The sequence below is a fragment of the Mastigoproctus giganteus genome, chromosome 7, assembly GCF_048544385.1.
Source record: "Mastigoproctus giganteus isolate SK-2022 chromosome 7, ASM4854438v1, whole genome shotgun sequence".
NCBI classification, from domain to species: domain Eukaryota; kingdom Metazoa; phylum Arthropoda; class Arachnida; order Uropygi; family Thelyphonidae; genus Mastigoproctus; species Mastigoproctus giganteus.
The window spans coordinates 183505498-183521394 of record NC_143581.1 but is presented as its reverse complement, the minus strand read 5'-3'; the positions used below and the strand labels follow the sequence as shown (position 1 = coordinate 183521394).

At 37.3% G+C, this 15897-nt stretch overlaps 1 protein-coding gene across 4 annotated transcripts in view; it reads right to left on the bottom strand.

Annotated features, from left to right (window-relative positions):
- LOC150083382 (tyrosine-protein kinase CSK-like) overlaps positions 1–15897 on the bottom strand; it is a 262341-nt gene that overhangs the window by 181981 nt on the left and 64463 nt on the right. For all 4 annotated transcript variants that reach the window (XM_090378006.1, XM_090378004.1, XM_090378007.1 and 1 more), the window contains exon 3: positions 3905–4015. In XM_090378006.1, the coding sequence (XP_090234132.1) occupies positions 3905–4015 (111 nt within the window). The remainder of the gene's footprint in view (positions 1–3904; positions 4016–15897) is intronic.

The window sequence follows — 15897 nt, the reverse complement described above, 5'->3', positions numbered from 1 at the left end:
GACTTTCACGTACCCCGGGTTAAGAACCACTGCTCTAATGTAAGTTAAAGGTAACCACTCAGTAAGAGTAATAATAATTCTTTCTCCTTCCCCACAATTGTAAACCTCTCATATAATCTTTTCCCTTCCCACACAATTATACAAAGGGTACTAGGAAAGTTTTGCAATACAGCTTTGTTTATTTAATTTTTTCAAAGTAATTTCCTCTACATTCAATACAGCTCTCCATCCTCCGAAACCAATCTTTAAACCAGTTCTGCCAAGTTTCACTAGGGAGTAAAGCACACTCGTTGTCCCAAGCCCGTAGAAGGTCCTCATCACTGGAAAACCGCCTCCCTTTTAGCTTCGTTTTCACATGCGGGAACAGTGCAAAGTCGCAGGGAGCAAGGTCTGGACTGTAGGAAGGGTGCTCGAGAAGTTTCAGTCCTGTCGTGGTCAAATATTCGGTGCAGGCTTTGGCGCGGTGAGCTTTAGCATTATCGTTATGGAGGTACCAGGTGTCCATTCTTGACTTTGGCCGCAGGTTCTTCATAGATCCAATGACTTTAGGCAGGCATTGTTCAGTATACCACTTAGCTGTGACTGTCTTCTGCGTGTCCAAAACGACACGTTCCACAATTCCACTCGATTTGAAAAATACAGCTATCATTTTCTTCTTTACAGATCGGGATTTTCTGACAATTACAGGTGTGTCGTCATCGTCAAAGACCCAAACTTTGTTTTGAGCCTTGGTCGGCAGATCGTAATAGTACAGCCAAGTCTCGTCACCTGTCACGATGTTGCTCACATACCGAGATTGTCCCTTATCAAACTTTTTTAACATCTCCCAGCACCAAGTCACACGTCGTGTCATCTGCTCTTCAGTCAGTTGATGCGGCACCCAGAGAGAACAAAGTTTCTTCACGTGCAAATGATCTTGCAGAATCTAACGAATTGCTGGTGCATTTAGGCCCAAAGTATCCACTATCTGTTGGTAGGTCACTCGCCTGTTTTCGTCAAGCATTTTCCTCACAGCAGTAACGTTTTCCTCCGTAACTGACGTTTGTGGCCTTCCCGGCCTCTCAGAATCCTCCAGAGTGAAATTTCCCCTTTGGAATTCTCTATACCACCTGAATATCGTTGTACGATGTGGACAATCATCATCTAGTGCAAGAGTCATTTCTTCTAAGCACTGGTCTATGGTTAAACCACGCACGAAATTATACCGCAAAACTGTCCTTATCTCATTTCGTGACCACGATGCCATCGCAAGCACTTTACACTCTCACTACTAATGAATAACTGAGCCCATCGACTTGGCGCGGCGGCTACTATGCATGTATGAACATGTCTCAACATGCAGCAACAAGCAGCTTCCTGTGATTCATTGTTGCGTCATATTGCAAAACTTTCCTAGTACCCTTTGTAATTATCACATATTTTATCCTTTTATGACTAAGGGTATATTGTTATCCCCTTTTACCAACCCCTTAAAAGTGATTCACAACCAAAACATATATATATATATATATAATTACATTATACTTCCTCTCTCTCTCCTGGTACATATAAATGTCAAATTGGGCATATAACCTTCTCTTAGCACGCATACACACACATTTCTCAGTGGTTTATAAAACAAATTATGGCTCCATTGGAGCACCTACTTTCCTTTTTAATGACAATATTATCTAATCCCTTTATTCTATATATGCTTTTACATTGCAGACAACACTCTCACTCTCTCTGGCACTTTTAGCATCTTATATATTGCATTTAGGTTTACCTAACTCCAGCTATCCTTTAGATCAACCTGTCAGTCCTATGTATTATCTATCAATTTAATTGAATCAAATATTCAGGGGACTTACTTTTTCTTTTCTTCCTTTCTCCCCACTGTCTGGTTGGGGACTATTGGCTCCGGATCTCTTTCAAATGACTGCCTCCCTTAGTCTCTGCATAGCACTTGCTTAGTCTTCATTCTTATAGCACTGCAATCAAGCTGAGGCTCGATGCTAAGTGGAGTTTCTGCTTCTCACACATTAGACAATTATTGATACCTTTTCATCGTCCCACACTCCTTTACACATTCTTCGACCATCCAAGACTTTCTACAGTCTCACCTTAACTAATTCCACTACTCCGCACTCCTTTACCAAAACTATCGCACTTCCCAATAACTTTTTTCTCTTAACCCTTTCCAACTCTCTGACTGCTCCCCAAGCCTTCTTCCAACCACACTCCAAAAATCTCTTTTTTCTCTTCCTCTCTCCTCGCATTCCTTCTTTTTGTTTCACCTTTCCCCTGACCAATCATTTTCTCTTTCTGCATCTCTCTTTTATAATTCGTTCATGTCTCAATCTTTGCCTACGACATGTCCTGTATAGACAGACTATTTTCCCCAGAAGTACAAGCAATGGCAGAGCTGTTTCCCCTCAGTGACTTTCACTTCTCTTAACCCCTTTTGGTTCTGCATTTTGCCAGAACCAGCCGCCCTTCAGTTTTCAAACGCATTTCAGGGTCGGTTTCTTTGTACCTACCCAAAGCTTAAGATATCTGCCATTTCACAGTCATGGCTCTTTTCTCCCCTGAAGTACAGAAAATATTTCCACAGAGGTGTTTACCCTCAGCGGTCATTTCTTAACTCCTTTCCTCTCTTCATCTACACAGTACTATGCATTTGCTCATGCACTTACAGTATTTAAGGAACAATTTGGGGATGGTGCCTTTATTCCTTTATTCCTTCCCCAACTTATCTTATAGGCCATTACCTGTGTACAGAACCATTACATTTACAAATAAACGGACCTGTCTCCCACTCTTACCCCTCAATAGCTCCGCTTTTACTTATACTGGATTCCATTGACCATGCTAATCAGTGCTGCTCTACTTCAGACAAACACCTGCTGGTGCAGCCATTAGCCTAAATCTGTCTGTTTAAAATAATTAATTCCAAAGACAAAAATAATTTTTCTTAGACTTGTAAGATTGATATCTTACAAAATGTCTAACAGGTTGAAAAGATAATAAATTCATCACTTTTCAAGTTTCCCAAACTTTCAGGTTACTGGGAATTTTTTTTATGCCACTCAATGGCAATTCGTACTTGTAATTTTAGTTATTCAAACCTACAGAAAAATATGAGGTTGAAGGGATCAGAAACAAGTTTTCTCTGGTTAAAGTTGTTTGGAAGATGGCACTCTCTCTCTCTCTCTCTCTCTCTCTCTCTCTCTCTCTCTCTCTCTCTCTCTCTCTCTCTCTCTCTCTCTCTCTCTCTCTCTCTCTCTCTCTCTCTCTCACACACACACACACACACACACACACCTGCAAATTTCTAATTATGAAGCAACTTAACCTGATGTCCTGAAAGTAATTTTCTTAAGATGGAGTAATAAGTCTGGTGTTAAAATAACTGCAAATTGTTTTACAAACACCTTTTTTTTAATACATGAAATAACATTTGCTTTGTAAAAGGTATCGTCGTTTTCTCAGCATTCAATGTGCTGTTTACAAGATTACTATTCAGTTTAAAAACTGAATAGTAATCTTGTAAAACTGAATTTTTTTCAGAAAGTTTAAATTTAATTTCATTAATTTTTTTTTCTTTATTGTATTTTTTAACTTTTCTAGAAATAAACTGACTACTAGAAAACAGAATACACAGATACTGAATATAGAAATTAAAAAAAAAGACATTTAAACCACATGTATCTTGATTTTTAAAAATAATTTAGATATTAAAATCAGTTTCAAAGCTGAACAAATTTTTAAGGAATATCCATGCATAAGTTAATCAGTTACATGGTCAAAACACCTATTATTGATGGGTTATAAATTTCCATAACAGGAAATTTATAACCCATCAATAATAGGTGTTTTGACCATGTAACTGATTAACTTGGCATTTAAATACTATTCAGCTTACCTTAGTAGGAAGTACAATAGTCATAATATCTCCTTTCTGGAATGACAGATCTTCATCAGAACTGCCTTTAAAATTATAACGTGCAACAACTTCAGTTCCTGGTGGCCAGCCCTTAAATTAGATAAATAATATTAATTCTCTGTGCACCACTTTAATTTTTAAAATTTGTCAACACAACATGAGACACAATCACCAGAAATATATAAGATATTGCTGCAATCAAAAATTTAAGTAATTTTAGTTGCACCACAGCGAACATAAACTGGTGTGGGGGTGGGGGGGGGAAGAAAACCACTTATGCTTTTCAAATAAATTATTAGAAACCAGTCTATTAGAATAACTTACTGCTCAATAAATTATGCTACTAAGCTTGAAAAAAAATCTGTCTCAAGAAAAAATGAAATCAATCACCCTACGTGGGCTGCAAAAGAAGACCTGCTCTATGTTTACAACTTGAACACTAGAAAAATAAAAATCCAGACAATTTTCTCTGTTGTTTCCTTTCTGAACATCATTAAAAAAAAAAAAAAAAAAAAAAAAAAAACACCAGCATCAACATGCTATTTACAAGCAGGCAGTAAGGTTGGATTTCATTTATTTATATTTTTTTCATATCATTTTTAACTTTTAGGAATAAACTTAACATTATGGAATAAAACAATCACAACTGCTTTAGTTTAATCCACTGATGTCAACTGCTATTTAACACTTTTAGAAGTGATTCTGCTCTATGTGGATATCAATGCTTTAAAGTGAGCTTCAAAACAGGTATACTCCCCAGAGCTAACATGTGAAAAATGTAGATCTAGGAATATACTCCTGAAAGGATTATTATGACTGCTACTATTTTTATAGAAAATCAGCACCAAGGCCACATTGTCTATATATATATGCATTCACAGTTGGCTCTGAATGCTGTACAAACTGGGGGAGGGGGAATAAATAACTCATAGGGAAAATCCTACTCCTGCCTTAGATCAGCTACTACATCATGAGTGAAGAGGCTTTTAGAAATTCCTATGGTCTATGATGGGACTCAAACCCACACCTCTCAATGAATGATAAAATGTGAAACCATTATACTCTGATCAATACCCACCACTGTCTAATGTAAAAGTACTTATTCTGTCATAGTTGGACATGCAGTTGTTGCTAGCTAATAATTAGAAATACAGAAAAAAATTATTTATTTATTATTGAAAAAATGTATTATTAAATATATAATAATAAAAAATTTATCATTACAGATAATTTATTATTTGAGCCTTAAACAGTGCTTCTTAGTTGGTGTGGAGAAAGGTTTATTTTGGAAGGATAAAAATGGAATGTTTTACAAAATTCAATGAAAAGGCTTCTGGAGTAAGGAACTCTGTAATTCATCTGTAATGCTACTAAATAACACTGACTCAAATCTGTAAAACGTCTTTATTATGATAATATAAAATAAAATATATGCATGCTGATTGTATAACTGTATATTAAAATATTAAAACAAAATAAATGTTGTATAACAAGAATAAAATACAATAAAATATATAAAATTAAAAGCGATAAAAGTTATTTAAAATCACTAGAACCACTAACACAGGAACTTTTGGCAGAGCAGCTGCCTTCATCAGCTATAGTAGTTGCAGGATGACTGACAATCTATATGTACCACATACATCTCAGCAGGTCTTGTCTGCGACATGAACTATGGCGTCTGTGCATGGTTCGCTGGAACCGGAAAGTGGACGGGCCACTCGAAACCTTTCGTCTCTTCGTAGGATAAGGGCTTCAAAGAGTGGATGATTAATGCAACAGCCCTTATCCCTATTAAGACTGTAGCACTCAGATGAACATATTCTTAAACTCTCCAGCCATTTCCGGTTCCAAAAGCCATGCGTTTTATCCATGATCACTGCTTCTTTAGCAGTTTCCCAGGCATGTTCCGCTACAGCTGAACCTCCATAATTTGCAGTCTTAAGGGCTCTACTATGTTGCCCCAGGCAATCCCACAGTCTGCGTTTCGTTTCCCCCACAATCAGGACACTCAATTTCATATATGCCTCCACTAGTGTCATTACTCGCTATAGGATCTTTAGTTGCAGACATTACTGTGTGCAGCCTCCAACCTGGCAGCTGCACACAGCGTATCTTACACGAACGTAAGATACAGGAAATGGGTTCCGAAATGCCCGGATAGTAGGGGATGTATGCGGTGGAAACAGGTGTAAAAGCATCCCTGCAACTGTTGTTCATACCTCTTAAACACCTCTCAATGATGCTCTGGGGGTAACTGCACATTACAAGGTCTGCTGTAACACATTTAATCTTGTTGCTCTCTCTCTCTCTCTCTCTCTCTCTCTCTCTCTCTCTCTCTCTCTCTCTCTCTCTCTCTCCAGACGAGGAGCAGCGGGACCCCCACCCTTCCAAAAAGGCCAGTTGCCACACTACTTTTGTGGCAACTGGCCTGAGCTGTTTTGAAGTGTGTATTGGCCCCGACACATAAGAGTTTCTGTAAACCTTAGTTTTTGAGCGTTGGCCTTCTCTGTATACACACACATCTAGGAACAGAAGAGCCCCACCCTGCTCAACCTCCGAAGTAAACCGAATATAAGGCGAACCGCTATTCAACCAATCAAGTATTTCTATTTCCTGTCCTCTTTGTATCACCGTGAACGTGTCATCAACGTATCTTTTCCATGCAAGTAAAGGGGGAGGACATCCTATCTTCAAATTCTTCCATGGCTAAGTTGGCTATAATTGCACTAATAGGTGAACCCATGGCCACTGCACAAACCTGCTGGTACATAACCTTTTGGAATAACATAGTGTACTAGATAAACATAAGCCAACACCTTCACAAATATCTTCACCACTTAGGGCTTTCCTATCTTTCAAAGTACCATCCTTACTCAAAGCATTCTCTGCACACAATCCAAACAGTGTTCAACAGGTATACATGTGAACAAAGAAATGACATCAAAGGATGCCATAATCTCACGCTCTTCTACCTCGTGAGCATGGATGAACTATACAAATTCCCTGCTGTTTTTAATAGTATGATCCGAGTGTCCTACTAGGGGGGATACAAGTTCAGCTAGAAATCTGTCTAGTGCATGCATCGGACTGCCAATAAACGACACAATGTCATTTATTGGCAGTCCGATAAACAAATATCTTCCTGAGAGGAAGATATTTGTGAAGGTGTTGGCTTATGTTTGTTGGTTTATTTTAAGTTCAAGATAGAACTAGACAAATATTTGGAGTGAATGGGAGTTTTTTTTTTTTTTTTTTTTCCCCCTTGCTGATGCTATATAAGCTTGCTTTCTTGCATCATATGCCTCTACTAATGCTAATAATCCCTCCTGTCCTTCCTGTGTACATTATACTCCCTATATTCAAATTCAGCATCACTCATGTCTGACCAACACCATGTCTTTGCTATCACTACAATGTCTGCATTTGATAACTCATCAGTACAGTAAGTCCTCAACTTACGCAATTAACTCGTTCCAGCGATTTCCGCACAAGTTGAAAAGTGCTTAAATACAATATATTTTTAATTGTATATTTGTTTGAAAGGAAAATTCAAGAAAATCAACTTTTATTTATGAAAACTTTGTGAAAATAAAACTTTATTCAATATCATATCAAGTACACTTGTTCTGTTGTTTGGTTTTTAGGAGCATTAGCAACTAAGGCCATATTGCTCCGGGGATATGCGATGGTCAGTCATTCCCTGACCTTTCTGCATCATCCGTATTTGGTGTACATAAATATAAAAATGTATCCAATTTAACTGAAAATACCCATTCTATACTAATCATTTAATATGTTCTCAGACTGTGGAGATTTTGATGGTGTCTTGAAGTACTTGTCCAATGATGTCTGCACTGTAACTCTTTTTTATCGTCATAAATCAATTTGTAGCAATTGCATCATGCACTACTTCAATCACTTTTCCAAACCGTTCGGTGTCTGAATCCTGAGCTTTTGATGGTTCAACTTCTTGTAGGTCCTCCAAAACCTCTTCTTCATTTTTTATGGTCATCAAGCTCCATTAAATCTTCATTGCTTAATTCCTTTCTATGACTTTGCAACAATTCAATAAAGACATTTTCCTCTAAATTTAATTCCAATGTTCTGGTCATTTCCGCAAGCTCTCTAATTACATCTTCAATTTCTTCACTTCCTGAATCATCTTGAACAAACTGGGGGATGAGTTTCTACCAGATGGCATTCATGGTTGATACTATAATTTCACTCCAGGCAGCATCGATGTTTTTAACAGCTTTGTAAATGTTGAATTCTTTCCAGAACTGCTTCAATGATCTGGCATTCTGTCCTTCAGTGTCCCTTACTGCCTGTCTAAATGTTGTTTGTAGATAATACCTTTTGAATGTACGTATTAGACTCTGATCCATGGGTTGAATGAGGGAAGTTGTATTTATAGGCAAAAATATAACTTTTATGTTTTTGTGATAGTCACACATAGTTGTTGGGTGATCAAGTGCATTATCAACCAGCAGTAATATCATAAATGGCAGGTTGTTTTCTTGGCAGTATTTAACTTCTTGCACAAAATGATGGAGAAACCAGTCCCGAAAAATTTCTTGTCACCCATGCTTTTCGATTGGACTTCCATACAATAGGTAGCAATGCCTTTGAAATAATTTTGAAGGCCCTTAGATTTTTGCTACGGTAAACTAACAATGGTTTTACCTTGCAACCTCCAGCAGCATTTCCACCAAAAAGGGTTAATCTGTCCTTTGGATACCTTAAATCCTGGCATAGTTTTTACTTCTTGCAATATGTAAGAACGATCTGGCATTTTTTTCCAATATAAACCAGTTTCATCTACATTGAAGACCTGTTGTGATAGGTAATCCTCGTTTTTGATGATTTCTGCCAGTCCCGGGAAACTCCGTAGCTGCTATGTCTGCACTAGTAGCCTCACCTCTAACTTTGATGTTGTGTAGTTTAGCACCCTTAAATCTTTGAAACCATCCATGGCTTGCAATGAATGTTTGACTAGCAACATTCTCACCACGTTTACACTTTAGTTCTTCAAAAAGACTCCAGGCTTTTTCTTGTATGAGCATAAGACTTATCGGCATTCATTGTTGTTTCATGTGTCTTTTATACAAATCATCAATAATTTTTCCATTTCTTCTATTAATAAGCTTCTTCTTTTGGATATGATCATAAGATTGCATTGGCACAGAACTTTTTACATGCTGCATAATTCGAACTTTATCTTTTATAATGATTTTAACAGTTGATTCATTCATTTCGTAAACATGTGCAATGTCCACAAATTTCTTGCCGTTTTCATGTTGTTTAATGATCTTGACTTTAGTCTCCATAGTTATAATACACCTCTTCTTATTACTATGATTACTATTCTCACCATTTTTTCTTTTCGCAGGTGTATTTAGGGTTTATATTTATTTTGTTTGCAACAAAATCTCACAAGATACAACTTACCCTTAAGTGGTTAAGGTGAAAACAAGTGCTGCTGCCTCTATCAATTCACATTTGCAGTCGCGGACTTACTGTACTTGAAATACATCAAATTTATTTACAATGGTACTAAGCATTAGTGTACAAACAATTGTACATGCACATCTTTTTACTCTTAGTTATCCTTACTTCCCATGTATTCACTGGTTCCATGCTGGCCCATATCAGGGCCTGAAATCTGACACTTTGTTTTCCAGGCTGCTGCATTTTCCAATGGAAGCAGTGCAAAAATCTCCTTCACATCTGTCTGTGGCTCTAGTTAATCTATTAGGCTATGTATCCCCAAAGCTAGCAGTTTTCTGACGTACCTATCACTGCCTTGATAGTATCAGCAAATATTTTTTGCACCCCTTATATTTAAGCGTGTCCTATCTCTGTAAAAACAGTCTCTCCTGTTAACAAGCACAGACCAAGCTGAGAAAAATTATCTGATGAGCCTTGCACTTTCTCTTCAGGGCCAAATTGATTGATAACGATCTCAACATGTACTCTCTCCTATCGCTGGGCAGAATTGCAGACTATTTTAAATTCAATCCATTGCATCTGTATCTAAAAAACTGAGATCTCTCTTTTGCTCTTGGCATTACTTTTCTTCTAAACAACTACTGAATTTGTAGAAATCTTACATGTATCCTAACATGGAATATTGTTTCTGCATCTTTGGTAGTGCACTCAAAACCTCTCTCAGGCTTCTAGACTCCATTCAAGAGACCAGTGGGTTAACTGATGATCCATCTCTTACAAAGTCTATCCATTCTCTGTCTTATAGACATTCTGCTTTTGCTGCATGCCTATTCTGTAGGTACTTTTCCATATGCACCATTTTTCCACCTACACTCATTGCAAGAATTCAAAATGGGATGATGTGCAAGATTTATTTTCTTCTTTTCCTTGCTTGGATTACTGTTTTAAACCTTCTGATGTCAATGCTTGCTCAGATTGTGTCAGTGAAATTATTTTTGTAGGTATGAAATACTTTAATATCGTAAATGGCATGCATCCAAATCTCCAGGTTCATTTTTTTGTCTACACCATAGCTTGCAACAATTGTAAAGCAGTTATTAATCAGTTCAAACTAGATTTTGAACAGGCTAAGTTTAGAAAACTTGCATCTTGTCCAAATGATAGTTGAGCATTCTGGTCTCTTGCCAAAGCTATTAGTTGCAACTTTTGCCTGTCTCTACTCCCACCACTGTTAAAACCTGATGGTTCTATTGTCCAGCTAAAGATAAGGGTGACCTGATAGCACCCAACTTTTCTTCTAACTTTTTTTATTGATAATCTTGGTAAACCACCTCCTACCATTCCCAGTACACTTCACTCATTGCCTCCTGTGGTCCTCTGTCAAAAGGATGTCAGAAGTATTTTTAAAAATCCTGATGCCAAGAAAGCTCCAGGTCCTTATGGTATTTCTCCACTTGTTCTCAAAAACTGTGCTCCTGAAATTACTCCTGTTCTGTGTCACCGTTTTACACTTCCATATTCCTCTGGTGTTTTTCTTCTACTTGAAAATTTGCTCATATCCAGTCAGTTCCTAAAAACAGCGACAAATCCCTCCATTCAATTATCATCCCATTGCGCTTACCTCTACTCTTTCCAAAATAATGGAAAAACTCATTAACCACTACCTCAAACTTTCTGTGCACCTTCCACCTAATCAGTGATTGCCAATATAAATTCTGTCAGTGTCAATCCACTAGTGATATACTGGCTTACATTACCTATCTGGGGAGTGAAAGTGCAGTGAAACATAAGCAGTTGATCTTGACATTCTAAACACTTTTGATTGTGTTTAGCATAAAGGTCTTCTGAGCAGGCTCCTATTGTATGGGTGGCTGACTGTTTTCTGTAATTGGATATCCAGTTTTCTTGCTGACTACTTCCTAAAGTGATGGTACATGGTTCTCTGTCTTCTTACTTCTCCACCAATGCTAATGTTCCCCAAGGTTTGGTTCTTTCTCCCACTCTTTTCCTCTTGTATATTAATGACCTTCCATTGACTGGAAATCATATCCATAGTTTCTGATGCCAGCACATTGCATTCCACCTTCCAGTTTGACAAACCCTGTTCTGCACAAAACAGTTTCAACTCCTGAAATGTCCACTACCAATTCCTTAAATGCTGATCTCTAGGTAATTATCCAGTGGGGTAAAGATACCTTAGTCAATTTCAGTCTTTCTAGGACTCAGTTCTGTCTTATGGCCTTGTAAAAAGGATTCTTCTACTCCAATGCTCATCTTCAATGAAACTCAGATTTTCAGATTTGATTTGATTTTGATTTTTGTGGCGCAAAAACAGCAAGGTTATAGTGTGCCATGGAAAGCAGATTTTCAGACAAGATAAGATTTTGTATTAGGGATTACCCTGATCTAATCTTCTAATCCATATTGTCATAAGAACTTCATTACTATTAGTATTAGCAGAAACATATGATGCAAGAAAGTAAGCTTATATAGTATCAGCCAAAAAAAAAACCCCTCCGTTTCACCCATCCATTCACTCCAAAAGTTTGTCTAGTTCAGCCTTGACTTTATTTAAGCTGTCAAACTTCCACATCAGCAGATGGAAGTTTGTTCCAGCAATCGACCATCAGCTGGCTGAAGGCAAATTTCTACACATCTATTCTACAACCGTCTTTCCTCAATTTGAATTTATGTCCCCCCACCTCAGGTGCAGAATCTGAGCAAGAGGAAGAATCCCATTAGCATTGAGCTTGTTCAAACCATTCGAGACCTTATACACCTCAATCACCTCACCTTGCATGTGTATAGTCTCCAGGTGGGCAATTTGCAGAACTTAAGCATTTCTTGGTAACACCACCCTTTGTTCCACTCATTTCCCTTTGTTCCACCAATCTCATTTTCCTTCTCTGTACACATTCCAGCAGCTCTAATATGAGGCATCCAGATCTGTATACAGTACTCAAGGAGTGGCCTGACCATTGCCTTATACAAGGGGACAATCACCCCATAATCCCTGCTCGCAAAATTCCTGTATATCATTGACAAGATATGAGCTACTCTTGCAGCCTGTCTGCACTGCTCAAAAAACTTTATATCTGATTGCACAATTACACAGAGGTCCTTTTCATTCTCCACTACCCTGCATATAGTACCATCTAGTTGATAGGTTACTCTAGGGTTACTGCTACCCATATGCAGTACTTTGCATTTGTCAATGTTAAACTTCAGTTGCCACCTCTCAGCCCATCTGCCCAACTTTTCTAGATCCTGTTGCAGTAGCATACTGTCATTACTGTCATCTACAACCCTGCCAATCTTTGTATCATCTGCAAACTTGGACATTAAGCCTGATATACCTGCATCAATATCATTGATAAATAAATAAAACAACAATGGGCCCAACACCAAACCCTGGGGGGCTCCATTAATAACGTTAGTCCACGAAGAGCAGTGTCCATTGATTACCACCCTGTCTTCTCCCACTCAACCATTCCTTTATCCATTGTCGCAACTTGCTTAATGCTCCAATCTCAAATAAAAATATATTTTGTTTCTGCCTTGTGCCTTTTTTGTGTATACTTTCATGGGCACTGTTCCTCTGAATTGGCATCTATAATTTCTGCTCTCTCTTCCAAACTGTCCAAACACATCCCACGACCAGTCAGCATCTATTTATGTTCAACTTCAAACTCACCGAACCAATTTTCTTCTTCCTCAATCATTCCTTCAACTTCCATTTTCTGAACAACCACCCATCACATATATTTTCTGAAAATTACAATTTACAATAATCAACAAATGTCTTCTCTCATCTTCTGAACCTTCAACCCAAAAAAAAAAAAAAATGCCTTCAGTCACTAGCTACTATTGCTACTCACCACATTAACATTTCCCCTGAAGAAAAAGCCTATAAATTACAGACATAAAAGAGCAATCTTCAGAAAAATAGGAAATTGGCCACTGTCTTCCCGAAAAGGTACTGCAAGAATTCTTGTTGTGTCAATTCCCTTGTCTGGTTCTTTCTCTGTATCTACTGCTGTCTTGTTGATGGGGCCATCTGCTTCAACTGTTTATGTCGACCATGTGGGTGTTGTAGACTTGCTCCTGTCACTGGAGTTACTATTTACTGCTGTGACTTTTTCAATCTGCACTTCTTTGGTCACATCCATTGCTTAAAGAATAAACTGTCTGGTCTTGAAACTCAACTTCTCTCCTCTAACTTCCATATGTCTTGCCTTACCAAAACCTGACTTAGCAAGATTATTTTGGATATTAAATTTTCTGGTAATGTTTGATATAAATTTTATGTGAATAACAGAACAGTTAGAAAAAGGAGCGAGATTATGGTATTAATGAAAGAGAGCTTTGTTGTATCAGTTTTTATGCTCTCAAAACTCCCATCTTTGAAGCCGTAATAATGGAATGCCACCTGAAGCGTTTTGGCTTAAACGTTGTGAATGTACATGCTTCCCCAGCTCAGAACAGATTTTTATAGATTGATGGCTTGTCTCATCCAACATTTTAATATGAAAATTAGCACTAGTAGTTTTAGTGACTTTAAACTTCCTTTGCCTTGCTATTATGAATTACATTCAAGTGCTTCGATATTTCAGTGATTTTGATTTATTTGAAATTGTTGACCTATCCTAGCAGATTTGACTAGACACTTGATCTGTTTTTATTCACGAGTATTACTAACTTCTTTTTCTGGGAATCCCCTTTTCTCTCTGACCACCTTCCCATCTCTTTGTCTTTACCTGGGGCGTGACCCCTCTGGGGGTCGTAGGATAAATTAAAGGGGTTGCAGCAATTTTTAAATAAAATTAGTTATTATGTACATTAAAGCTAAGAAACATGTTGTTAAAATTACTTTTTCAATGCTGTAGGTGTAGAGACCTTACTACTCCAATGAAGTCTGAGATACGAGTGAACCCTATTGCAACTTTATTTTTTAGAGTGGTTTCAAGTGTGATGCAGGTGGCTTTCTTACTTATTGTCCTTGCGGGTAGGTAATACGCCTTAATTTGCTCACTTGCTATGGACACACAGAAAGCAGCTGACTAGTGCGACTTCTCATGTATTAATACTTCTCAACTGCTGAACTGTAATCCCTTTAGCTCTTAATTCATGCTTCCTACAGCAAAAATTTCTGAAATTGCCTGAAGGCCAGTGGTGCAAATATAGTGGCAGTAAATAGAAAGTCTGTTATACACACACTTTATTCTGCTTCGTAACTCGGTGCTGTCACATCAACTTGGATGTGTTTTTCATTCTTCTGTTACTTTTTATATTATCGTTGTTTTTAAGAAGGGAAAAATATATTTTTTTATATTTTTTACCATGGATAATTGGGTAATCAGAACAAAACGGTCAAGGAGCGATGACAATAATGTTGCTACAGATACTTCAGAAGCAGAATGGGTAAGAAAATTTGGACACTTAACGTTATTTAAAGTGTAGTGCAACCACCAATTTCTGGTAGAGAGCCATCATATTCCAAATGAAAAAGAATAGAAAATATAAAGAAGAATTATGAAGTACAGCTTTACCTAGTGTTGTTGATGATGAGCAATGTCCTTTGTGCGTAATGTTACGAAAAACTTGAAATCGCATACTATTGCTGGATCTCATTCTCCCTGCTGTTGTGAAAATGATTTCAATTACGCATGGAGAAAAGTACAGCAACAATTTAAATACCATTCCTCTATCCAGAGACACCACCGTCTTGCAGCATATTACAGTTATCGTGGAGAACATAAAATTCGGTTTATTAAATCGATTGAGAGAAAGTCCAATTTTTGCAATACAGTTAGATGAATTCACAGATATTTAAAACCTTGCTCAACTTATTGTATATGTGATTATTAGGGAGATATTTTAGAGAATTTTCTATTTTTCAAAGCTTTAGAAGGAAGAATGGCAGGCGAGAAGATTTTTGATGTAAATATTTTCTTTCAAACAAATAATCTAACATGGAACAACTGTGTTGCGATTTGTACTGATGGTGGGCTGCATTAACAGGGTAAAATAAAGGTTAAAAAGGCAAAGTAAAGGAAATTGCTCCATATATAGTTTTGAATCATTGCATTATACAGTACATAGGGAAGCATTAGTAGCAAAGAAATGCAAACTGATTTGCAAGAAGCTTTGAAAGATGCAATAAGTGTGATTAACTTTATTAAAAAAATAGAAACTTAGATAAGACTTTTCACAATGCTTTGTAATGAAATGGGATTAAATTCTTCTTTTATATACGAAAGCGAGGTGGTTGTCCAGTGGTAAAGCGTTGCAATGTCTTTTTGACTTCAAACAAAGTTTTGTTTTTATCGGATAAAAATGAGAACTTTGCTCAATTGTTTACAAATCAAAAATGGCTTGGAAAACTTAGTTCCCTTGCAGATATATTTGAAAAACTTAATGATACTCAGTGATAAAATAGAAAGTTTCAAAGGGAAGCTTAATCTTTGGAAAACTGAATTTGAGCATAATAATATGAAGTGTTCCCATGCTTTTCTGATTTT